Genomic DNA, 25,461 nt, shown 5'->3' on the forward strand with positions numbered 1-25,461 from the left:
TCTAAATATACAAGCATGGGAAGAGAAGTTCAAACTCATTAGTGATCAGAACAAAGACATGTCACTTTATACCTTCAGATTTGCTAAAATTAGCTCTACACTGCCAGCTGATGGCATTATATGGAAACCCAGTTTCTCCCAACTCTCATTAATACCAACTAAGATGAGGGGCGCCTGGGTGGCTCAGTCGGCTGAGTGTCCGACTTCGGCTCAGGTCATGATGTCACCATTCGTGCGTTCAAGCCCCACATCAGGCTCTGTGCTGACTCAGAGCCTGGAGCCTGTTTCGGATTCTCTGTCTCCCTCTCTCTCTGCCCTTCCCCTGCTCACACTGTGTGTGTGTCTCTCTCTCTCAAAAATAAATAAACATTAAAAAAATACCAACTAAAATGAAAGATCACTGTATTCAGAATAAAATCTAAGAAGTAGCAAAATTTAATAGATGTATCTATATTCAGCCAATTTTCCCATTCAGAATAGATATTAATCAATCGTCTGCAGACCTGAATATACAGCTATGAGTGCACAGACACAAACATTGAGAACATAAATATAGTTAAAATATTCACACTTGGGCTAGTTTTCTTAATTCAAGTATCTCCAGGTCAAGAGATTAGCCAGAAGAAATTTAAATGTTTTATTGGTAACCTGGAATCTTTACTTGAAATTATGCCAGACTATTTATGTTTTTAAGGGCGTAAAATATAAGACTGCCGTCTCTAAAATCATTGGCTTATTTTATTCTTGGATGAACTGCAAGTAGGTAATACACACACAGATGCATCATCAGAGATAAATGGAAATAGAAGGACATTTCTCCTGCTCTCTAACCTTTTACAATAATTTATGCCAGTAAACACACGTATATCCACACACTACTTACAACCTCTGAACAAGCTATCCCTTCTTCCCTCCTCTGGTGGTGGGTCCACAATTATAACAGTGGTGCACAGGACTGGCAGTCCCTTTCAAGCCTCTCTGTATGACACCACAGTGAATAAAACCAACTCAGACTTTTTCCCTTTGCCGTTGTCCATAGGTCATCTCCAACCACAGCTAGTTTAGATCCCAGGCTCAAGTTCAGATCGCAGTCAATGCCTCTCAATCCCTCTTCCTTCCCCTTGCTTCTCCCTTCTTCTCTCCCCCGTTTCTTCCTCTCTTCCCTCTGCACTTCCTCCCCTACTCCATCTATCCCCCCAACCAGTATTTTCTGAGTATCTATTATGATCCGGGTACCCTTTTATTGTTGTTGGGAATCCAGTGGGGACGAAGGTGCTTTCAGAGCGCTCTCTCGGTCCTTTACACATATCATCTATTAAAACAAATTTTTCCACTGGACTGCTTTGTCCCTTGCCGACCCCATTCAAGACTCTTGTTTTCCATGCCCTGCAGGAAAAAAAGGCCCAAATTTTCTGGCTCACCTTCCAAGATCCTCTAGGATTTGGCTCTACTGGGTCTTTCCAGCTGAATCTCTACTCCTTTACTATGCATATCCTGTGCTTCAGCTAAATTGGAGTACTTGTTTTAAAGCCTCTTAGTGGCAGGGGTGCCTGAGTGGCTCAGTTGGGTGTGTCCAACTCTTGATTTCAGCTCAGGTCATGATCTCACAGTTTGTGGGTTCGAGCCCCACATCAGGCTCTGTGCTCACGGTGCAGAGCCTGCTTCGGATCCTCTGTCTCCTTCTTTCTGGCCCTCTCCCACACATGCTCTCCCTCTCTCTCTCAAAAATAAATAAGCATTAAAAATGTTTTAATAATCATAAGGCCTCTCTGTGGCAAAATGGACGACATGCCATATGATAAAGTTATAGGCTGCGGGCAGCAACGACGAAAACCTAATACAGAATAACACAGAAAAACCAGACGGTAAATGAAGGATGAAAAAACAACTATTTCATGATTGTCATATCAGTGCCATGGGACAGAGGCAGAGACATGGAAACAGGGCTCTCCTCCCAGGGTGCGAGGTATGCCGGTCACTCTGGGAAAAGGTGACGGTGGGCTACAAAAGGAGGCCTTCGAACTACAGAAGGAAAGGACTCACTCTTCTCTCCAGGGCTAAGAACCAACCAGAGAGTTCAACATCCTTCTTGTGGCAGCAGTGAGCCGCCCCAGAGGGACGGATGGAGGCCGGAAACTAAGGGCAACGGGAGCCCCCACTATTCACTGGTTGTGACAGAAACCAACGGCAGCAGAGCCCAGCAGCCACTGTCTGCAGGGCCCTGTCCTGGCAGCGGCTTCAGTGTCCTCCGGTCCCAACAGGATGCAGCTGAGTCCTGGCTCGACCGGTGCAGGAGCTAGAACTCGCTGAACCAAAGGCAGAGGCTGGGGCCTCCGTCCAGTGTTAAGAAACGGCCGGAGGGGAGGCACCTGAGGGCTTGTAGGAAATGCACACGGGGCGGTGCACTAGCAAAGTTGTACGCGGCCAGGGGACCTTCTCAAGGGGCCAATTTCTACTAGGTCAGGGGACATTCGTGTCATAATAACTTGTGCTTCAGAAGAAAGTGCGGTTTTATTTTGTAGTCACAGGCAGAAAACGTGAAGGAACTATGGGCTATATTTTCACTTTTTTTTTATGACAATTACCAAAGTCAAATTTGTGTGCCTACCTCTCTCCCTTACTAGACGGGGAGTTCCTTTAAAGCAAAAACTACATCCACTAGACGAGAAATTTTCCTGTGAATTTCTTCACCCCTTGCCAACGTTTACAAGTTTTTCTATTTCCCACCAAACCTTGTGTAACGAGTCTTCACCCAGAAGCACAAAAACTATCTGTTCGATGAATAAATGAACTGATCTTTCCTTCCAAAAGTGTGATCAGGGCTGAAAATATCCCACACGAAGATTACACTACCGTCACATGTATCATAAGAACAGAGTTACTAGAACCGTTAGGTGCACATACAATTAGGTCCTTGAACAAAACAAAATCAACTTACTAGTGATCATCGCTCCAGTTACAGAAGCCAGAAATCCGATGCTGACTGCAATGACAGAGATTACTCTCCCCTGCCTATGTCTCTGCAGCATTACAAACATCAACACTCCTGCAGCACCGTGGACAAACAGAGAGGAGAAGAGAGCCCAGAGAAAGATCCAGTACCACATCTCTGAAAGGAAAAGCAGAGTGTTAATAATTCAGTTGAAAACACCCGGGAAAATTCGGTTTAACAAACGGTGAGCCCCCACGGTCTGGAGGAGGGTTAAGTGAGGTAACAGGTATAAAAGCGCCCAGTACAGTACCTCATACGTAGTATCACTAAATACTAATACTAACCACTGCTTGGCAGTTATCATCGTCACTAATGCTTGCTGGGGAAATAGTTCCAGGACTTCAGAAGGTTAAGGCTACATTCTAATTTCCTCTAAATGTCTCCATCATCGAGCTATAATCCATCAATGTGTCTGACGAACCCCTGATATATTTGCAGAGCTCTTGGAACAAAGTTAACGAATTGCTGTTTGACATGTCATTTTCTATGTTCTACACTAAATAACAGTGTTAAGACATTTCTGAAATCTACTCCTTAATTCAAATCGTTCCAGAAATCAGTCAGTGATTCTCTTTTATGATTTGAAGAATTTCAGGCAATTCCCCTCTTGGCTTTCAACTTTATATACTAAAGCATCACTCGGAATTTTTTTTTTTAATTCTTTGCCTCAGATCATTTTAACGGTCCTTACCCAGACCTTTCCAAGCACCACTGTCCTTTCTTCAATGTGTCCTCGGTTGCTATCCATTTTAGGTTACGGTTGATAAGCACACCTTTCATTCTGTCTCTCTGCTCATTCCCTTTCTTTCTGGCTACCTGCTGCCTCCCAGTCAATCCACACATCTCCTGATGGCTTTGCCGGGTCCTCGCGTTGACTCCGTCTCCCTCACCAAGTCTGTCGTGAAGAACATCATGGCAGGCAACTGGTCCCGGCTGGGCCAATCGTTCCCTTCCCCCAGGAATTCTGGATTGGGACCACGGCAGCATCTCAGTCATTGGGCGGCCGAAGGTTTTGTGAACAGCCATTTCATCAGCACGTGAGGAAAGCCGCGATACAGGATGGAAGGATGGAGGATCCCTCAACGAGATAGCCGGTCCCTTACTCCCGTGATTTCCAAAGCCTGCCACATCACTACCCTTAGATTCAAGGTAGCACCTCCGTTTCCTTGTAATCAAATGCCTTTTTTACTTAAACTGGTTCAGGTAAGGTTTCTGTTACTCATACCGGAAAGAGCGGGCATCAAAATGCTTGGATGACACCTTGAGGATCATCCTTGGTGGGCAAACGTTCTATAATGCAAAATATCTGCTATTTGTGCTAGCGTTCACTAGCAAATGTGAAGGAAAGGCCAACAAAACAGTCATGAAATAAAGGGAACAGAAATGGAAGAATTAAAACTTGTTCATCCCAACATCACTCAAGTACAGATATACAGTGCCGATGGGAACGTAAAATGGTGCAGCTGCTATGGAAAAAGGACGGTGGTTCCTCAAAAATTTTAAAAAAGGACTACCATATGATCCAGTAATTCCACTTCTGGGTATGTATCCAAAAGAATCTAAAGCAGGATCACACCCGTGTTCATAGCAGTGTTATTCACAACAGCCAGGAAGTGGAAGCAGCTCGAATGTCCACCAGTGAACGAATGAATGAACAGTAAGTGGGCTGCATGTGCACACAGAATATCATTCAGCCTTAAAAAGGAAAGTACTCCTTTCCTGGGGCGTTGCTGTTTAATGGGTACAGAGTTGCAGTTTTATGAGATGAAAAAGATATGAAGATCTGTTATACGTCGATGTGAATGTACGTAACACTACTCAGGGGTACACTTAAAATAGCTAAGATGATCGGGGTGCCTGGGTGGCTCAGTGGGTTGAGTGTCCGGATTCGGCTCAGGTCATGATCTCGCGGTGCGTGAGTTTGGGCCCCGCGTCGGGCTCTGTGCTGACAGCTCAGAGCCTGGAGCCTGCTTTGGATTCTGTGTCTCTTCCTCTCTCTCTGCTCCTCTCCTGCTCATGCTCTGTCTCTCTCTCAAGAATAAATAAATTTAAAAAAATGTTTTTTAAAAATAGCTAAGATGATTAAATTTTATGTTTTCACCACACTAAAAAACTAAATAAGTTTTTTTAAGTGGCTATAAATTTAAAAGATGATTCTTTTGGGGCGCCTGGGTGGCTCAGTCAGTTGAGCGTCCGACTTCAGCTCAGGTCACGATCTTGCGGTCTGTGAGTCCGAGCCCTGCGTCGGGCTCTGGGCTGATGGCTTGGAGCCTGGAGCCTGCTTCTGATTCTGTGTCTCCCTCTCTCTGCCCCTCCCCTGCTCACACTGTCTCTCTCTCTTCCTCAAAAACAAATAAATTAAAAAAAAAAGTTAAAAAAAAAATTAAAAAAAAAAAGATGATTCTTTTAAGTCATGCCCACAAATGACTAGAAACAAGCAAAAAGCTCGTTAAGGAAGGAAGGTGTGGATGTAAGAAACTAATACTAGGGACCTTTGTGGCAATGGAACTATTCTGAATTTTGACTGCAGTGGTGGATACATACACAAGGGATAAAGCTGTACAAAAATATGTAATACACACACACATAAGTAAGTACACATATACACGTAATCCTGGTGAAATGTGAATGAGGTTCATGGATGAATGTCAGTATCATGGTTTTGAAATTACACCGTGGTTTGCCAAGATGTTCCCATTGTGTAAACTGGATAAAAGGTACACGTGTTTTCTCCGTATTATTTTTTACAAATGCATGTGAATCTATAATTTTCTCAAAGTAAAAAGTTTAATTTTTTTTAAAAAAGGATACACAGAAAACAGATTTTAAAAATAAAATCATTTCCACCCTGCCAAATTCTTAAGAATCAACACTCAGAATGGACTCAGATAATGTGAAATCATTTGGAGAAAAAGACAGCAGGTGTATTTTCCAGTGTGTGGTGAATTGCCGGGCCTGCTTCTCAACGGCCTAAGAGACAGATGCTGGTCATTAAGGAAAAGTGGACAAAGCCTGCCTTTTAAGGTTTTTCTCTGCCAGCTTTCAGGGAAAGCGTGCTTCTGGACTGTCACTCCCAAACAAACGGCTTCAGCTGATAATAAATGCTTTAAGGACACAAAGGCTTCACCTGCTCAGAAGGCATTTCTATTTTAAAATATATAATTTTCCGAAGTGAACCTAATAAAGCGGGAAGAGAAAGGAATAATAATATGGAGCGGGGCATTTTCATCAAGGGAGCTCAGAGATAAGGAAAGGTTCTACAGCAGCAGGCACATACTCTTAAACAGAAGTCAATAATCAGCCTCAGATCCCAACCCCCGTTCGGACAGCTTACCAGATCTATGTTGTTCTTGAAATACAAACAGAACGAAAAATTTCTTGACTATATTTAACAGTATGAGTGAGGGATTATTTGACATTACAAGTAATGGTGTCTGCCTAGTGACTATACAGTTCTCGGCCTCAACCATAAATTGACCTAATCATTGGGGAATGTAAATTTAATGGTCTATAAAGCCCCAAGATATCAAAGACATTATACAGCTAAAATAGAACCTCAAATGGTCCTCTCATGACCAGTCCAGGGTTATCGCTTAGGCAGACTGAGCACAAACTATATAAACTCAAACTTATTTTCACATTTCTCACTCTTTTTTAAAAACCTTATTATTCACCGTGGAAAACACTGAACTCCGCTGAGAATATCTACAACTAACCTAGGTTTCAGGTTACTACTATTCTTGTCAATTCCCCGCTAGATGCACACAACCCGGTCAGCGGACAGGACCTAAGACCTTGATCTACTCTGCATAAGGCAAGTCTGTCTAAGGCCCCTGCTCACTATTGGCAAACTCAGGAAACCTACTGGGCTAGTTCAGGCAAAGAGAACTGCAGTATCCTAAGAGCAGAGCAAGAACATACATCCGCGAGGCCTAGAGGGAGGACAGGTACTAAGAGGACAGGTGTGGCATATCGCCACCTTTTCTGAAACTGCCCGGGTCGCACAGCTAACGTAGACATCCACGGGCCCACTGGTCCATCTGCCGCATCCAACCTTCTAGAAAGTGAGCAACAGTGGAAAGAGGATGCCAGAGGGAGCCTTGGCTGGTGCTAAGCAAGATGCACAACAAAATTTTAAAAATACAATGCACAAAACAGAAAACTCTGAAGCATGCCATTGTACAAATCACCTTAATTCACTGGAAGGAAATATTCCTTCTTCCTGGGCACACCTCCTGAAGTCCTCTCGTTATTTTTTCCCAGTCAAGGCTACCATAAGCTTCAGCCTAGACGAATTTTGCCTGGATTGTTGCACTGTGTTTGTTGCCGGAGAACTGTGATGTGTCCCGGCCTCCAAACGAGACTAGAAATAGCCCTGCTCCCAATCTCTGTCTCTCATCAGCCCCCGTTGCCAAGTTGCTCAAAATTATCTTCTGTGCTTTTGTTTTGAATCCTTGGACAAAATTATTTATGAGAAATGGTTTTCTCTAGATGTTTAAAATATACTAGCTGACTAAAAACAAGTCAAAGAATGATACCTACTGTATGATCTTATTTGCTGAAGGATGTTTGTATATGCCCAGAAAAATACACCAACAGAAAACAGTGGCTATCTTTTAGAGATAAGAGATGGGTTATATTATTGTATACATTATTTTTAGCACCTGCCTGTATATACATATATATATACATATATATGTACATATATATATATGTACATATATATGTATATATATATGTACATATATACAAATTTTGCTGCAAACATACTGTCTTTAAAAAAATAGTTTTGATTCTAAAATTCATCAACGAAGACGCCCCACTAGGCCAAAGGTTCTCAACCCAGGCTGCTCGCAAAACTTAACCTATAGAAAAGGAAAGCAGCCTCTGGAGGTAGGACGTAAACAGCAACACTGCCGTCAGCTCTATCAATCACAACACGAGACAGAGACAGAAATCACTACTCTAGGCTAAAGTTACTTAAGAGAAATTTATTAAAACATCCAAAAGTCCTACAAACAACAAAACCATCTCATTAGACAAATACTAAACACATTTTTTAATCCTCTAGAGGATATTTGACCGTTCTAATAAAATCATTAACCAACAGATACCGAGCCCTAACTGTGTACTCAACATAGTCTATGCCCCAAGCTGAAAATACCATACCAGTAAGCCCATAGTTTGAAACTGTTCGTGGTTTCTACCTTCTTTATAGAAATGGTGCACATTATATGTTTAAACAGTCTGTGTTCACATTAGGTTATCTCAAGCTTTGTTCTCATTCCAGCAAACCTAAGGTGTGGAATCCACAGCCCTTAGTTTCTAACATCAGTGACTTCTCAGTTTGGGGATATGTCCCATATAGGTGGCTGATTAGACTCTCTGGGGGATGATGCATTTAAAAGTTGAAAAAGTCCCCTCAATCAGATGTCAGCAAAGTATGGTCCATGAGCCATAGCTGGCCCACCACCTGTTTCTGTATAGCCTGTGCGCTAAGAATAGTTTTTACATTTCAAAGTGGTTAAAAAAAATCAAAAGAACAGTACATCACGACACATCAAAATTAATCCGAATTTGAATTTCAGCGTCCATAAAGTTTTACCGAAACACAGTCATACTCATCCATACTGCCTATGGCTACTTTCATGCTATAAAAGCAAGCTGAGTAGCTATGACAGAGATAATATGGTCTGCAAAGCTGAAAATATTTACTGCAGTACTTTAATTAACTTTGTACAGTACTTTCATATATTAGCAAGAGCTGACACTTTGAATCATTAGTTAATGGTACTTCAATGGGATATATTCTAATACCTTGGGCTCTTCAGGGCACAATAGGTAGTCGATCTTATGGGAAACAGAGGCCTGAACAAGAAGAACAATGGCAAGAAAGGCCCCAGGAGAATTCACTGCCATGTCTGAATTAAAAAAAATAAATTTAATTTAACCAAATGATAAACATACTGGAGATAGAATGAGGGTAAATAAGAAAAACAATCTACTGTCAAGAAATAAAGCAATCAACAGAACCAGACTCAGCAATGATCCAGATTTTACAACAATCAGAAAGGGATGTTGAAATGACTGTAATTTACACGTTAAAGGCTCTCATGGAGAAGGCTGCAAACTCATATAAATACATGGGGAATTTTAGCAGAAAAATGGAAATTCCAAGAAAAAGGCAAATGGAAATGCTGGAAATTAAAAAAAATCATCATCAACAACAACAAAAATCATGATATCTGAGATGAAAATTCCTTAACTGGTCTCATCAACAGACTTGACACAGTTAAGCAAAGAATCGGTGAACTTAACAATGGACCAATAGGAATTATTCAAATTGTGGTAAGAGAGAAAAAAGAATAGGACCAGAGGAGGAGGAGGAGGGAAAAGAGGAACCATCCATCTAAGAGCTATGGAATGATTTCAAATGGTTTAACATAATGTGAAACTGGAGTCCCAGAAGGAGAAGAAAAAGAGAATGGAGAAGAAAAATATTTGAAGGGATAGTGGCTGAAAATTTTCTAAAAATAATGAAAGATACCAAACTGCAAATCTAAGACTCTCAGAGAATCTCAAGCAAAGATAAAGACTTCCCAAAATAACCAAAACAAAATAAAATAAAAATAAGCGCCCCCCCCCCCCACACCTAGATACATCACAGTGAAATGAATAAAAACCAAAGATAAAGGGAAAATATTGAAAGTAGTGAGAGGGGAAAAAACACATGACATACAGAGGAAAATAGATAAAAAGTACAGCAAACATCCCGTCAGAAACTATCAAACAAAAACAATAAAGCGACATTGTTCAAAGACCGAAAGAGGAAAAAATATAAACCTGTAAAGCCAGATACCTATATTCAGAAGGAAAAGCTTTCAGAAATGAAGACTTTTTTTCAGAAAGAAAAAAAGCTGGGAGAATGAACCACCTGAGCACCTCCATGACCTATTAGAGGAAGCTCTTCAGACAGAAGGAATATGATACTAGATGGAAGCTTAACTCTACACAAAGAAACGAACAAAAAAGGTTAAAACATAGAATATATTTTCCTTATTTTTAATCATCTCTTTTTTTAATTTGGCAGTGATGTTTTTATTTTACTATTTTTTTCAAATAGAATTTATTGTCAAGTTAGCTAAACATACAGTATATACAGTGTACTCTTGGCTTCAGGAGTAGATTCCCGGGATTCACTGCTGACATACCACACCCAGTACTCATCCCAACAAGTGCCCTCCTCAATGCCCATCACCCCGCCCCATCTCCCCCACCTCCCCCATCAACCCTCCCTTTGTTCTCTGTATTTAAGAGTCTCTTATGGTTTGCCTCCCTCTCTGTTTGAAACTATTTTTTCCCCTTCCCTTCCCCATGGTCTAAAGTTTCTCAAATTTCACATATGAGTGAAAACACAGATCTGTTTCTCTGACTTATTTCACTTCTCATTAATACCCTCCAGTTCCATCCATGTTGTTGCAAATGGCAACTGCATTTCATTCTTTCTCATTGCCAAGTAGTATTCCATTGTGTATAAACCACATCTTCTTTATCCATTCATCAGTTGATGGTCATTTGGGTTCTTTCCGTAACTTGGCTATTGTTGATAGTGCTGCTATAAACACTGGGGTACATGTGCCCCTTTGAAATAGCACACCTGTATCCTTTGGATAAATTCCTAGTAGTGCTATTGTTGGGTCTTTGGGTAATTCTATTTTTAATTTTTGAGGAACCTCCACACTGTTTTCCAGAGCGGCCACACCAGTTTGCATTCCCACCAACAGTGCAAGAGGGTTCCTGTTTCTCCACACCCTCGCCAACATCTGTTGTTTCCTGAGTTGTTGATTTTAGCCACTCTGACCTGGATGACATGGTATCTCAATGAGGTTTTGATGTGTGTTTCCCTGATGATGAGCGATGTTGAGTATCTTTTCATGTGTCTGGTTGGCCATCTATTTTTAATCACTCTTAACATATTAACCAGACTTAAAAATAAGCTGCTGCATTTGTCCACTCGAAACCTCATTTAACACAGAAGTTACATCTACTGTAAATATTTAATAGCTGTCTGCTTCTGCTTCTTAAAGAAAGCAAAAACACTAGTTTTTAAATTTAATTGTGACACCTTCAAGAGCTGCTTTAATATATCGCCCTTCTCAAAGCTTATGGCAACACTTGTGTTATTACCCACTTCTACGAAATTACCCTTTTTCCAGCTAATTATATAATTTCAAACTGTAAATTATAGTACTTATCATTGAATACTAAAAGAAATTTCTTAGAAAAGCAAGTTCTTAATTTAAAACAATCAGAGTATCATTGCTTTAAAGAAATCAGGTTAAGGCTATTTAAAATAGTTAAAAAACTGCTCTATATTCAAGTCATAGCACTGTCTTCCTAAAAGATGTCATTCAATTTGTTCTTCCTCATAATTGATTAGCTACTCAGTTACAAAAGTGTAAGAATTAAGTGTCAAAATCTGAATCTATTATGAAATTATAACACAGCATTTCACAATGGTTTTAATTGTCATCACTTGTGGGTCCTCAAGTATCTTAAATTATACATGCCACACCAAAAAAGAGAGAAAAAAAGTCAGTAACAACATGTTTGTTTGAATCAGTTACTGATCTAAAACGTCTTCTCAGCAATTGTCAAAATGCTTTACAATCTCATGATACAGTATTTCCAAGGGATATTGACACTGAACACTGAAAAATGAACTTTTTACATCAACGAGCGTATAATGAAATTCTCAATATAGACAAATTCCTAAAGTTAAATCTAAATAAAGGACCAAATGAGTGACAGCTCAGAAATAAAAGCACAACCAGGAAAATTCAGCAAGTAAGTAATGGACGTGCATGGTCAGGACCGTCACACTGTGGCTATCACTGACAGTGATCCTGAGGAAGCAGTCATACTGCACAAGGATAAACAAAACAAAATAAAACAAAGACATAATTCCAGAACTAGAAGGGATCTTCCGATCCCGAATCCAGAGTTTCCTAAACCAAGTTTTAAGAAGGCCTAATTTGGGGTGGCTGGGTGGCTCGGTCGGTTAAGCGTCTGACTTCGGCTCAGGTCATGATCTCACGGTCTGTGAGTTCAAGCCCCGCGTCGGGCTCTGTGCTGACAGCTCAGAGCCTGGAGCCCCGCTTTGGATTCTGTGTCTCCCTCTCTCTCTGCCCCTCCCCTGTTCACACTCGGGGCCTCTCTTTCTCTCTCTCAAAAATAAACATTAAAAAATTTTTTTTTAAAAAAGGCCTAATTCTATCACTTACGTAAAACACCCAGTGCTCATCCCAACAAGTGCCCTCTGTAAATTCTACTCCTGAAACCATTAGTACATAATTTGTTAACTAGCATGAATTTCAATAAAATTTAAATTAGTTAGGTAATTAATTAAATAAAATACTCCAGACTCTCCCCTCCCCTATGAAAGAGAAAAAGTGAATCAAGATTAGCCACATTTTAATAACTGCTGAAAGGGGATGATGAGTATGTAGGTCTTAGGATTCCCATAATAAAAAATTCTTTATAAGGTAGTTGGAAAAAAAAGATAAAATTATCACCAAAATGACACAGTAAATGTCTAAGAATGAACTTAAAAACAAAACAAAAAAAAAGGCCTAATTCTAAGAGTTCTTAAATGATGTTCCAAGAACAAAGAATTTCTAGGTCCTAAACCTCACCCTATTAAAGGCCTGAAGAAGCTCTGAAGAAATTTAAAAATCTCTTAATTTTAAAGATTAAAGAAACAAGTTTATATGCAAATGGTAAGTGTTTCTCTTAGCTCATAGTTACTAAACTTTTCTCTCAGAACTTTCTAATTTTTAAATCAGCCTTCTCTTAACATCAACATGAAAACTGCCAACATCAGACTGTATTACCAATGAAGAAACCAAGGTCTGGGAAATAATGTGGCTTGTCTAAAGTACAAAAACCAATCTGTAGCATTTAAGGATAAAACCAAGTTTCTTGACCCATAAATTTCGAGATTCTATTGCTTCTTTAGACTCTATTTGCATACAAAAATCTAACAGAACCCCACTTATTCTGTAGGGGAAATTCCAATAACATTATCTAAGTGTTTACATAAATCTTGTTAATGTTTAATTCTCTCATATACTTCAGATGTAACATACCTAAACCACCTCGAATTTTCAAAATCCTATCATTTAACAGGAATCATTCTCTATCGCTAGTACATATAAAGAAAACATCACTAAAACAGTAAAATATTATTAATAATTAATAATATTAAAAGATAGTCACTTTTTAAAAACTGGGTTTCAGCAACCTCTTGGAAATAAATGAGTCATTTATATTGAAAGTTTAATAAGTCTTTAGTTATACTAAATACTCCATATTAATTTGCTTTATATATCACAACACAGCTACAAACTGATCACAATGAAACTTAATTTTTAAAAATCGGATGTCCCCCATCCTTGAGCTCTCAATAACAAAATCACCAGAAGGGCTAGCTATAAATGTAGTTTCAGATTTAAAAATATAGGATTGTTCCCCAAATCCCAATTCCATAAATATGGACTGGGATCCTGGATCTGTACCTTTAACCAGACCCAGGTGATTGTGATAGGCAGCAAGGTTCAGAAACTATGTTGTATCAAAGTAATCGACCGTAGGAAATGGGAGAAGGGAGGAATTTTATCATGAAAATCCAGTGTCACAACCCTGACAAAAACATCTTAGCTAGACACTTTTAGGCAAGAGTAGTTAGTATACAGGTATCCCCTGCTTTTCAAAAGCTTCCATTATACCACTTCACTTTTACAAAAGACCTCCTAGATCATATCCCAAGATTTATAAGAATGCATTCAACTGGACCCATGTAAAAGTTTGGTTCTTCCTACTTGTACCAAGTTTGGTGAAAAATCTCCTTTTCAAGTGTAATCTATTTACCTAAGGTTACTGGAATTTGAGAGTCTAATGAGATCTTTTTCAAATGGTTCCACTGCCACTGTTTATTCTATGACCAACTTTTATTGCCGGAATACTTAGTCACTAAAAACACAACTAGCCTATGGTACCTGATCTAATCGTATACATTTAATAAAGCGGCAAGCTACGAGGCCACTTCAATTATAAGAAAAGAGATGCGTGCAAAATGCTTTGCACAGTATTGGGCCTGCAGTGAATATTCAATGAACACAACTATTTAAGACTTCTGGAATTTATTAGAATTTTTCATCTGATACTACGGTAAATTCAACACGCTGTATTGGGGCGGGGGGGGGGGGTTCTCTTCTTACATCTGACTCTTAACTGAAGTGTTGTTGACACACAATGTTAATTTCAGGTGCACAACACAGTGACTGGACAAGTCTATACGTTATGCTGTGCTCCCCCCAACTGTAGCCACCATCTGTCCCCATACGATGCTACTAGAATACCATTGGCTATACTCCCTCTTCTATACCTTTTGGCTGGTGACTTACTCATGCCACAACCCGAGGCCTGTATTTCTCGCTCCCCTTTACCCATTTGTCCATCCCTCCATCCTCCTCCCCTCTGGCAACCATCAGACTGTTCTCTACATTTACGAGCCTGTTTCTTTTTGTTCATTTATTGGTTTGTTTTGGTTTTAGATTCCACATGTAAGTGAAATCACATGGCACTTGTCTTTCTCAGTCTGACTTATTTCACTCAGCGTAATACCCTCGAGGTCCATCCATGTTACCACAAATGACAAGATCTCACCCTATTTTTATGGCTAAGGAATATTCCACTGTATACATACACACCTTCTACATCCATTCATCAGTCAGTCCATCAGTCGGACAATGGACACATGGGTTGCTTCCACATCTTGCCTATTGTAAATAAATGTTGTAAATGATGCTGCAGTAACAGTAGGGGTGCGTGTATCTTTTTGAATTAGCATTTTCATTTTCTTCAGATAAATACCCAGTAGTAGAATTACTAGATCATCCAGCATTTCTATTCTTAATTTTTTGAGGAAACTCCACAGTTTTCCGCAGTGGTTGCACTCATTTACTTCCTACCAACAATGCCTGAGGGTTCCTTTTTATTCACGTCCTCACCAACATTTGTTATTTCTTGTCTTTTTGATTCTACCATTCTGACAGATGTAAGGTGATGTCATTGTAGTTATGATTTGCATTTCCCTGATGATGAGTGATGTTGAGCATCTTTCCATGAGTCTGTTGGCCATCTGGATGTCTTCCTTGGAAAAAATGTCTGTTTAGGCCTTCTGCCCATTTTTTAATTGGATTATTCATTCTTCTTATTTATTATGTTCCTTATATATTTTGGGTATGAATCCTTTAACAGGTAGATCGTATGCAAATGTCTTCTTCCATTCGATAGGTTGCTGTTTCGTTTTGTCGATGGTTTCATTTGCCGTACAGATGCTTTTTATTTTGGTGTAGTCCCAACAGCTTGATTTTGCTTTTGTTTCCCTTGCCCAAGGAGACATAGTTAACATGTTGCTACAGCCCATGTCAAAAAGATTACTGCCTCTGTTTTCTCCAGGAGTTTTATAGTTTACATCTAACTATTCTTAATCCCAATTTCCTTTCCTGGCTCCAGTGACTCCTCCCCATCCCCGACCCATCCTTCCTCCTCTGTTTAGGCTTCCTTTCTACAAGAAAAAATAGCTCTGGTCATTTTGACTCCTCCTCGTGAATTATCTTACTTTTCCAGTCCTTCCTTTCAATTACTAAACAAAGCACAGATAAGTTTATATTCTGGTAGTTAGCTACGAGTCACAATTACAGCTTACCCAGTCCTAAATCTTGTCCTGAAATTGCTTTAGGTTTAAGAAATGTCACCTGGATGTCAGACTTGGTATTGCCAGAGGATACAGATGCATGAGTCAAAGATAATGAGATGGAAATTAAGAAAGAACCTGAAGATGACAATTCCAGTTTTTGAAAAATTACAGTAGCTTCTTTCTCAATAAGATACACAGGCAAAATTTCCAAAGAGCAAAATCCTATAAAGTACGAATCATACCACCACTAATTTACTGGCTCTGTACCACAAAAGAGTAAGGAATTTTTCACCTATATTTCAGGAAAAACCTCCTATAGTAGAGCATTTAGGAAGAACTTAACCCAATGAGAAGCTGGGGCACAGAGCACCCCAGAAGATGCATACCTACTTGGGAACATACTGAGGGTGCTGGCTATACATGTGAGTGTGAACCATTCCAACTACGTACAGTAGATACAAACTACCCCCCCCCTTTATTTTTTTGCTGACAGTCAGTATTAACACTACAGTAGCTTAGCAACTATAAAATCTAAAAGGGAACTTACTGTAAGTGTATGTTTAACAGAAAAATGAGCACATATATATTTTATACACAAAGACATCTGACCTTCTTTCCAGTTTGAATCCCCAGCTTCTCAATGTTTGTACCAACAGAAAGAGAGGAGCACCCGCCCTACATCTGCAGCTGGCAGTGAGAAAGGAGATGAGCCTGAGGCCAGCCTGTGCCTTTTTTCTCAGGGACCAGTTATCCCTCTCCCAATACCAGCCTGGCTCTGTGTTTACCCACGGGCTTAGGGATCCTGCCTTGTGGTAAGCAAAAAATTCTCCTCTAAACTCTTAGCAACCAAATTTGGGTCAGAACACAAAGTTGGAAGCCAAAGTAGATGAAGAAAATAAAAGTAAAGCAGAGGAATGCATTTCATTGTAGATTATTTTTTTAAGTCAAATTACCCATAAAATGGAAAGAGTACATTCATAGACTATAATTTTAGATCGGGGGTGGGGGGGTTAGAACATATGGAGAGAATGAAAAACTATTTCATAGGGGAAGGCATTTATCTCTACTTTGGTAAGCTGAAGAAGCATCTAACCTACACACAGTTAACAATTTTGGAATCTTGTGAATTACACGGTTTGGGAAGTGGTGAATACAGAACTTTAGCAATGGCGATTAACTGAAGGGATGGGGTCTCCAGATATGAATCTGTTCTACAGGCAATCCCTATACTAGGTCTTCAGGAAGGAGAAAAAATAAATAGACCAAATTTGGTAGGATTTCTAAAACTGGATATATAATAAACATGGATCACTAACTTTTACACCAGCAATCGTAACTTCAAGTTTGGGGAAAGCATTATTATTCAATCATATCTTCCATATTCCAGTATCTTTTATTTGCTGGCCAAAACTTAGTTGCATTCACACACTCTTAGGCTCACTGGGGCGAATACTGCCAGGCTATTCTTAAGTATATTAAGATTTATCATCAGACGCGCCAGAGTTAAGAATCTATGTGGAATCAAGCGAGAGGGACAGAACTAAAAGTCAGTGAACACCATCCCAAGGCCTGTCTCTGTCACTAACTGCCCCAGCCATGTCACTTCCATGATGATGTGTCACTATTTCTAAAATGAAGTAGTCAAACTACATAACTTCTAGCTCTAAAGTTAGTTCTAATTTCTGGTTCTTATTATCACTTTTTTTTTTTATTATCACTTTTTAAAAATTTTATTTCTATCAAAGTAATACATACACAAGACTATTTTCTAAAGGTCTCTAAGAAAAATAAAAGTCAATACAAAAAAGGCGTCCCTGCTGGGGCGCCTGGGTGGCTCAGTCAGTTGGGCGTCCAACTTCAGCTCAGGTCATGATCTCACAGTTTGTGAGTTTGAGCCACACATCGGACTCTGTGCTGACAGCTCGGAGCCTGCAGCTGCTTCGGATTCTGTGTCTCTCTTTCTCTGTCCCTCCTCCATTCACATTCTCTCCCTCAAAAAAGAAAAAAAAAACATAAAAAAAAAAACTTCCCTGCTTCATGTCTGGGATAAAATACAAACATAAGAATAAATAACACCTGTTGGTTTGTGTAAAGAAAAGAAATAGAAATGAGAATACATTCTCCTTTTGTTTTTTGTTTTTAATTAACCAGAATTCCTACTAACCAGATTTCTATAAGTCTTTCACACAGTCACTTCTTAAATCCAAATCAGTCTGGTTCTACACTACGCTTTTTTCTGTATTAGCCATCTCAGCTCCAACTTTATATGCCTTCTGAGTTAATGTGTTACCATAATCTGAAAAAAGGTAATTATTTTTCACATATTAGCTATCAGAGCTAACCAAATTATTCTTGGCTTCAATGTCTGAATCCATAAAATAAGGATAAACAATCATCTTTCTCCAGATTACTAAAAAGATTAAATAAAATATAAGAACACATGGTAACTAGCCCCAAAAAGTGCATTTAATAGGCATATGTGTGGTTTAAAGGTATGGCCACCAATCCATAAAAGCTGCTTAAACGACTCATTTCCTGATTAACAGCACATTCACTCCAACAGACGTGTCTGGAAAATAATGCAACTAGAATGTTTAAAGCATGCAACTGTTAAGTATTATTTTGGAACTGCAATTCAAAAAACATGCATTGAGTATTTTTATATGTACTAGGTAGAATGCTAAAATTCCAGAATTCCATTGATTATGACAATGACTCACCCTCCAAAAGCTCACAGTCTAGTAGACACAAAAATTATAATATAACTGAACAATATAATAATAAAGGCATATACATGGAGCAGAAGTAGCAGGGGGAAGCAAGTAACTCATTCTGCCTGAAGAAAGTAAAGAGGAAGAGTAAAAGTCACGTGAAAAAGCGGAAAGAGTAATTCTGCGGACAAAGCCTGGGGTTGAAATCCTAGTTCAGCCACTTATTAGCAACAGGATTTGGGGCAATTTAATTTCCTTCTCTGGGCCTCTCTGTAATTCTACTTTGGAAAGTTATTAAGATTAGAAATCATATATATGTTAAGTGACATATATATATATGATAGACAGCAGGCACTCACTAAGTGGTGGCTGTCTTGTTCTAGGAGGTGTATTTGTTTTTAGGAGACCAAATTCTAAATGGCACTGTAGGGAGCATCTCTCGACTAATGACCAAGCTACATAAGGGATCACTAAGGTCACCAGCATGAAAAGGCCATAAGGAACCACATCACAATATTGCCACTTTTAGAATCCACTTTTTTCGACGTGAAGTGATTCCTAACATGTGGTATGCCGACCTGCTGGCAAAGAAGACTTCTAATCTATTATCTCCCTCCGTTTTTATCCTCACAAACTGAATTTTGCACATTGAGACTCATTATTTAGGAAGTAAAAGAGGTCCCCGTGTTCCTCAGGCCGACCTGAGGAACTAGTTTTGGATGTTCAGCATATCTTGCATGAAACGGCAAAGTCTGATGAGAAAATGATTATTGAGATGATATTAGGGGGAAATGAGAGCTAATCCTGGGTTGAAACTGCTATTATCAACCTAATGGGGGACTTGAAGAACTGGAAGCCACTATAATGACTGGAATCTTATTAAACATTTTAAAAATATTGGCAAATCTGGCCAAGTGGGAAGTTACATTTACACTACTCTGACTCCCCAAACTAATTTTCTCTAAATAAATGATGAGTTAAGCCAGTCCTTAACATATACAAATACAAACTCTTAAGTTCTTTTCACTTCACTCCTACAAACGCTATCAATACAATATTTGAGAAATGAATGGTGGATAAATACAAGCAGAGCCAGAAGTAAGAGAACGTAAGGTATCTCTAAACTCAACTGAATCATGAAATGGTCTTCATGTCGATGTATTTTTTTTTTTTTTTTTTTTTTTTTTTTTTTTGGAAATAAAAACGTATTTCTGACCCTCAACCATCATGTAAGGTCAGTTTGCTCCAAAGCAAATAACCACATATTCAAAGTGAGGACACCATGAATCAATCCAGAACCGATGTTAATTTTATAGTTGCCACATTCAAGAAAATCAGTGTCAAGAAAATCAGTGCTCAAGAAAATCTGTGGTATAAAATTCCATCAATTTTCTTTTCTACAAATATCTGAGAAATATACATATACAAGACAATATACATAATTCACACGTGTGTACCTTGTCAGGACAGGTTATATTTGTAAAATACTCTCCACACTCTTAACCACTTTGACGTAATGGATTTTAAAATACTAATGCTCTACCAAAATTAGCCTTATATGTTTTCAAGAATTAAATCCTGAGTATGTTTCTAAGTTTTTTCTCTGAGAAGCAGAGAACTGAGGAGTCGCCAAATTGCAACCGAATTTCCTTCTTGTAAACACTCATCTTTAAAGGGTATTTTTAAAACTCAGAACTCAGAGTGTAAGAATCTCCACCTTAACAAACCTGGAAGTTTCTTCACAAAGCAAACCTACAGATGCGATAAAAATCTATGGGCATTACTGCTCACTTTTGCAACTACAATTTAGGTTATTATAATGTAGTGAAGTCCAATTCCCTCCTGACAGCCTTGACGAATGAAGGGAAATACAAAAAATGATAATAAATAAGTAAATAAATAAATAATCAAATGTCACAGAAGCGGCAGCTTGAGGCCAGAGGGAGAGAGACAGACAGACAAAAGGAAATAGGAACTAGGAGGGAGGAGATAATGCGGTCAAAGCTGAAATGCTTAGAATGCACTAGACCTTGGCCCAGTCTCTGGCCCACTACACCCTACTTCATTAGTCATCTACAGCAACAAAAATTTAACAGGTGAGGCAAACTGATCTGATCGTTGTGAATACAGAATTTAAGCCCTGTATCCGGTCTGAGATGTATCAGAAAGAAACAGACCTAAGCATCAAGAAGCGGAGTGTGCGTGCGTGTGTCTATGTGCGTGCGCGCGTGGATGGGGGGCTGGTAAATCCACGCGAACTGTGCCCGAGACTCGCACTAACGCTATTCGGCGCGTACTACACTAGGCAGCGCCGTCGGGAGCCCTCCCCGAGCCGGGCAGGAGGCGGGGGTCGGGGATTCTCCGCCCGCGATCCAGACCCTCGCAGCGCCCCGGGGACCGGCGCGAAGTGCACCCAGTTAACACCTTCCTCTCTGGGACCAGGGGCCGCGAGCCGGAGAGCGGGGCGCGCACGGGGGTGGGGCGGCTGAAGCGCGGCCCCTCTTCGGGAGGGAGAAAGGAGGCAGGGGGCGGCACCGCATCCCCGTCCCCACCCCGGGCGCATCAATTACCCGTGAGGTTCCTCAGCACCGTCCCGTGGGCCCAGAGGCTCAGGACCTGCTGCACCGACAGGTTGATCATGGAGTGATCGCCCCCTTCCGCCTTCATCTTCCCCGGGGGGCGCCCGCCGCCCTCTCCTCGGGCGCCGGGTGGCGGCGGCGGCTGCGAGGCTCCGGGGGCGGCGGCGGGTGCGCGGCTCCTCCAGGCCGCCGCCGCCGCCGCCGGGGAAGGCTGCGGGGCGCCGGGCCGGGCGCTGCTGCTGCCGCCGACGGGCCTCCGGGGGGGGCAGCTCAGCGCGTCTCCCAGGCAGCCCCCTCCCCGCCGGGGAGACATTGAGGACGGCGGACGGGGGAGGGGAGGGGGCCGGGCGCTCTCCCCGCGCGGCCCCCGAGCGAAGACTCGGGGCGGAAGAGGCCGCTGTCGCTCCCTCTCAGGGGCAGCCCCGCGCCGCGGGGGCCGGGCACGCGAGGAGGCCGAGGTCACGCAGGGAGGCCCGGGGTGATGGGCAGACGGCAGGTGCAGCCCCCGACGGAGCCCAGCTCATCACCGCCGGAGGACGAAGAGACCCGAGGCCCGGAGGAGTCTGCGGCGGCGGCCGCGGCGGCACCTGCCGCCAGCCTGCCCACCCTCCGGCCGCCGACACTCGAGGAACCGCCCCCTCCACCCGCGGCCGCCGGCGGGCCGCTCGTGCGCGCGCGCACAGGTCCCCACCTCCCCCGCCGTCCCCGGAGCCGCTGCGCATGCTCACTCTCCCCCTTCTCGCGACCCGCCGCCCTCCGACTGCCGGCCGGCCCCCAAAGCCCTCCTCCTCCCCCTTCCCCGCGCGCGCGCGAGCTCGCGCGGCTGACGGCGCCCGGCGTCGGCCCGCAGTGGGGCGGAGGGAAGCGCGGCCTACGTCACTAGCGCCACCGCCCGGCCCCACTGCTGATTGGGTGCTCCGAGGGAACCGCCTCCACTCCCTCCCCGCCCCCAGGCCCCGGGGGCGCGCCTGGTGAGAGCTGGGGGCGCGCCTGGTGAGAGCTGGAGTCGTAGCCCGGGGAAAGCGAGGCACCGAGATGCTGCGAGATGCTGGAGCCCCAGCTTGAGGGGCAGCCCGACCCACCTTGCGGTGGTGTGAGGGGTGCTCAAATCCGTGTGATGGATTCTGTGGCATTTCAGATCTTCGGCCTCGAATAAAATGCTTTTGATAAAGATGTTTGCGTACAAGTTACTATTTTTTTTTAAAGGGCGTAAATATCTCAACATTTTAGATTCATTTATTTGCGGGTTTTTTTTTTTTTTTAAGTAAGTCAGGTGGTCTGGATAGGTCACTACCTGCGGAATGCATTTTTAAGCCACTAAAACAGAAATAGACCCGTTTTATCTTCATCCAGTTCTTCCCTCAGCAAGAACTTGGGCCTCCCGTCGCTCTAGCATCTGAAATCACCGATTGATACGAGGCTTGGCAGGTGTCCTACTCCTCCACGCCATCCCCTGATCTAGTTTTTTTTTTTTTTTTTCTCCCATTGCGGTATTCTTTTTATCTAAATTGTGAAAGTCTCCCGTTATTTTTTTCCCCCTACCACTGAAACTAGATAGACTCTCTTCCCAGGGTTTGCTGCCTTTCTCTGTATCCAATATTAGCCGGAGGAGCTAAATTACAACCACAGCGAACTAAACTCCTCCTTGATGTTTGAAACCTTTTAACTTGCAAAATAAAAGCTCAGTTTTGGCGATAGCATAAATATGCACAAGGCAGCTCTCTGCACCCCTCCTTTTTCAACCCCTCCGTTGTACACATGTATGCACTACCTGCCTGATATCACAAGAAAGGGAAATTTTTGCATCATGATTTGGAATTGAGCCAAAATTCATAATGTGGAGTTTATCTTCCTCTACAATTTAGAAGTATTAGATGTTAATCAATTTAATATCATAGAATATGACACTTAAAAGAGGCTTTAACATTTTTCTAATTCATTTCACTTTACAGGTAGAGAACTCATCCTGCAGAATTAAGTGATTTGACGTAGGTGACGCCACTTCAGAGCCTAGTTTCTGAAATTCCTAGTCTATGAATTCTTTCTTGCTATGACATTACCTTTCTCAACTCACTAATTAACTCCATAATTTAAGGTGCTGAATGGGGACGTGCAGGTTACCTGGTGGCAACATTAAAAGATTTGGCATTATTTGATTAGTGATATTAGAGAATGTGATCACGTTCTGTGAAGGGTTTATAGCAACAGCTCATTAAATTCTCACATCAGGAACTTTTAGTCAGTTAACACGGAATCAATTAGGGTTCTTATGGTTACACACTATTATATACACATAGTAGCATTCATTAAATACATATATTTAAAATATTCAGAACTTGGGGCAGTGCCTAGCACATGATGTTCAATAAATATTTGCTGAATGAATAATTGAACGAACATAGAAAAGTCAGCATTTTTTTGTTCCATATATTTTTTTTTTAATTTTTTTTTTCAACTTTTTTTTTTTTTTTTTTTTTTTTTGGGACAGAGAGAGACAGAGCATGAACAGGGGAGGGGCAGAGAGAGAGGGAGACACAGAATCGGGAACAGGCTCCAGGCTCCGAGCCATCAGCCCAGAGCCTGACGCGGGGCTCAAACTCACAGACCGCGAGATCGTGACCTGGCTGAAGTCGGACGCTTAACCGACTGCGCCACCCAGGCGCCACTCCATTTATTTTTTTAAAACTAAATCTAAGTGACTTCAGGAATTGAGAAAGTAAGACGCAGCAATGAAGCCTCAAGTTGTGCTTTCATAACTTGACAATTTTCCCACTGCTTTTCAGCTCAATTTAATAAGCATTTATTTGGCACCTACTATCCATAATGTTCTATGCTAAGCAGAATCTATAGGATTCTAAGGAGACTAAGGTCATTACTCTAGGCTAATGCATTGCATTTTACTTGTCTTTGCCTTGATAAAGGTAATGATACCTACTGTATTGGAAGCCTATGTTCTTGAGAGAATTGAACATTTCCCCAATAGCCAGAGTTATGAAACTCAAAACTGAGTTAATGCAAGTAGAGGTTGTATAATTTCTTTCCTTGCAGATTTTTGATATTGAGTAAATATAACAATCAAGGAATGGCTGAGTCACATTCCTGCCAGAAGTCAGAGAACACACGAAACAAACCCTGGAGGTGTCTTTCAATCTTGTGCTCTTGAGTGTGAAATAAACAGTTCTTGGTTTATTTTTTACGTTCAGATAAGGGAACATCCATAAGTCTTAGGCATCCTATTAATTGTCCAAAGAGGGCTCAGAAGAAAGCTCTCAAAATCAATTGGAATATAAAATGATATTGATCCTTGGAGAAAAACATTATTGAGGGTTTTTTCCCTTCACTTTATTATCGTCCTTTCTTGCTATCCAGGACTATAGCACAGAGTCACATTATGTAGGCAACCTAATTTCATGTTCTTACACATTTCACTGGGTTCTAAACCCTGAGTGGTGGGGTAGGTTCAATAGATTGATTACCTGGAAAATATGGCTTGAACACTGGCTCCAGCACCTACCTACTAGCTTTAAAATGGGAATAATGATAGTATCTCTCTCTTGAAATTTTTGGTGTCCTTTAAGTAACAATAACACAGACCTCCTTCCTTAGGCTAGGCCCCGTGTCAAATTAAAACTATAGATTCAATTGTCACAAGGATGAGTTGAAATTTCTCAACACTATTAGACTATTTTATTTTCACAATCCATATACAAGGCTGTGCAAATCTTTGTACACACACAGAAATGAGAGCACTGTTGGTTATTTTTTGAAGAAAAGAAAATTCAATTGGAAGAAATGACAGAAACAAAAGGAAGAAGCAGTCATAATTATTATTCTAAAATAACTACTGCACTGAAATTTACATGTTGCAATGTTTCTCAGCATACCTATTAAAGTCAAGAGACATTTTCCATCACAGTAAATCAGAGAAACAAAGTACAAGACTATTTCCTTCTCAAAAAGCTCTAATTCTAAAAACAATGCCGCAAAATGACATTGTGGAAATTCACGTTCTAAATGTAGTTAGTCTACCTACTAAAATTGTATCATTCCAATTTGCCCACCTTGGGAATTTAAAAAGCTGAAATTTCTGGGACCAGGAAATACAAAGGTGTGTCCTGTTTTATTTCCCCAGTAAGATACGACACACTTAGGATGTCAAGCTACTTTATGGGGCTGCCCAGAAAAGGAAAAGCTGATCCATATTGGCAATGGATATGACCTCCATCCACAGTCATGAAGGGTGAGGGGCATGTTTGAGATGGCAGGACAGACAGATAACTGCCAATGCTTCCAGTCCTATTTTCCACCTTATTTTTGTGCCCTCCCTCTACCACCTTATTTATTATCCCAAGTCTTAGAAAGAGAATACATAATAATATTTGGACTCCGAGAATTCATACTCTGAAGGTTAATATG

General features: G+C 41.1%; 1 protein-coding gene across 1 annotated transcript in view; it reads right to left on the reverse strand.

The window, feature by feature from the left end:
- Positions 1-21,358, reverse strand: part of TMEM170B (transmembrane protein 170B) — a 37,085-nt gene extending 15,727 nt beyond the window's left edge. Inside the window, exons 1-2 of the mRNA XM_019420116.2 lie at positions 21,037-21,358; positions 2,939-3,109 (exon numbers count right to left, since the gene is read on the reverse strand). Coding sequence (XP_019275661.1) covers positions 2,939-3,109; positions 21,037-21,358 — 493 coding nt within the window. The remainder of the gene's footprint in view (positions 1-2,938; positions 3,110-21,036) is intronic.
- Between the last annotated feature and the right edge of the window lie 4,103 nt (positions 21,359-25,461).

The sequence above is a fragment of the Panthera pardus genome, unplaced genomic scaffold, assembly GCF_024362965.1.
Source record: "Panthera pardus isolate Hobbes unplaced genomic scaffold, ASM2436296v1 HiC_scaffold_17, whole genome shotgun sequence".
Classification (NCBI taxonomy): domain Eukaryota; kingdom Metazoa; phylum Chordata; class Mammalia; order Carnivora; family Felidae; genus Panthera; species Panthera pardus.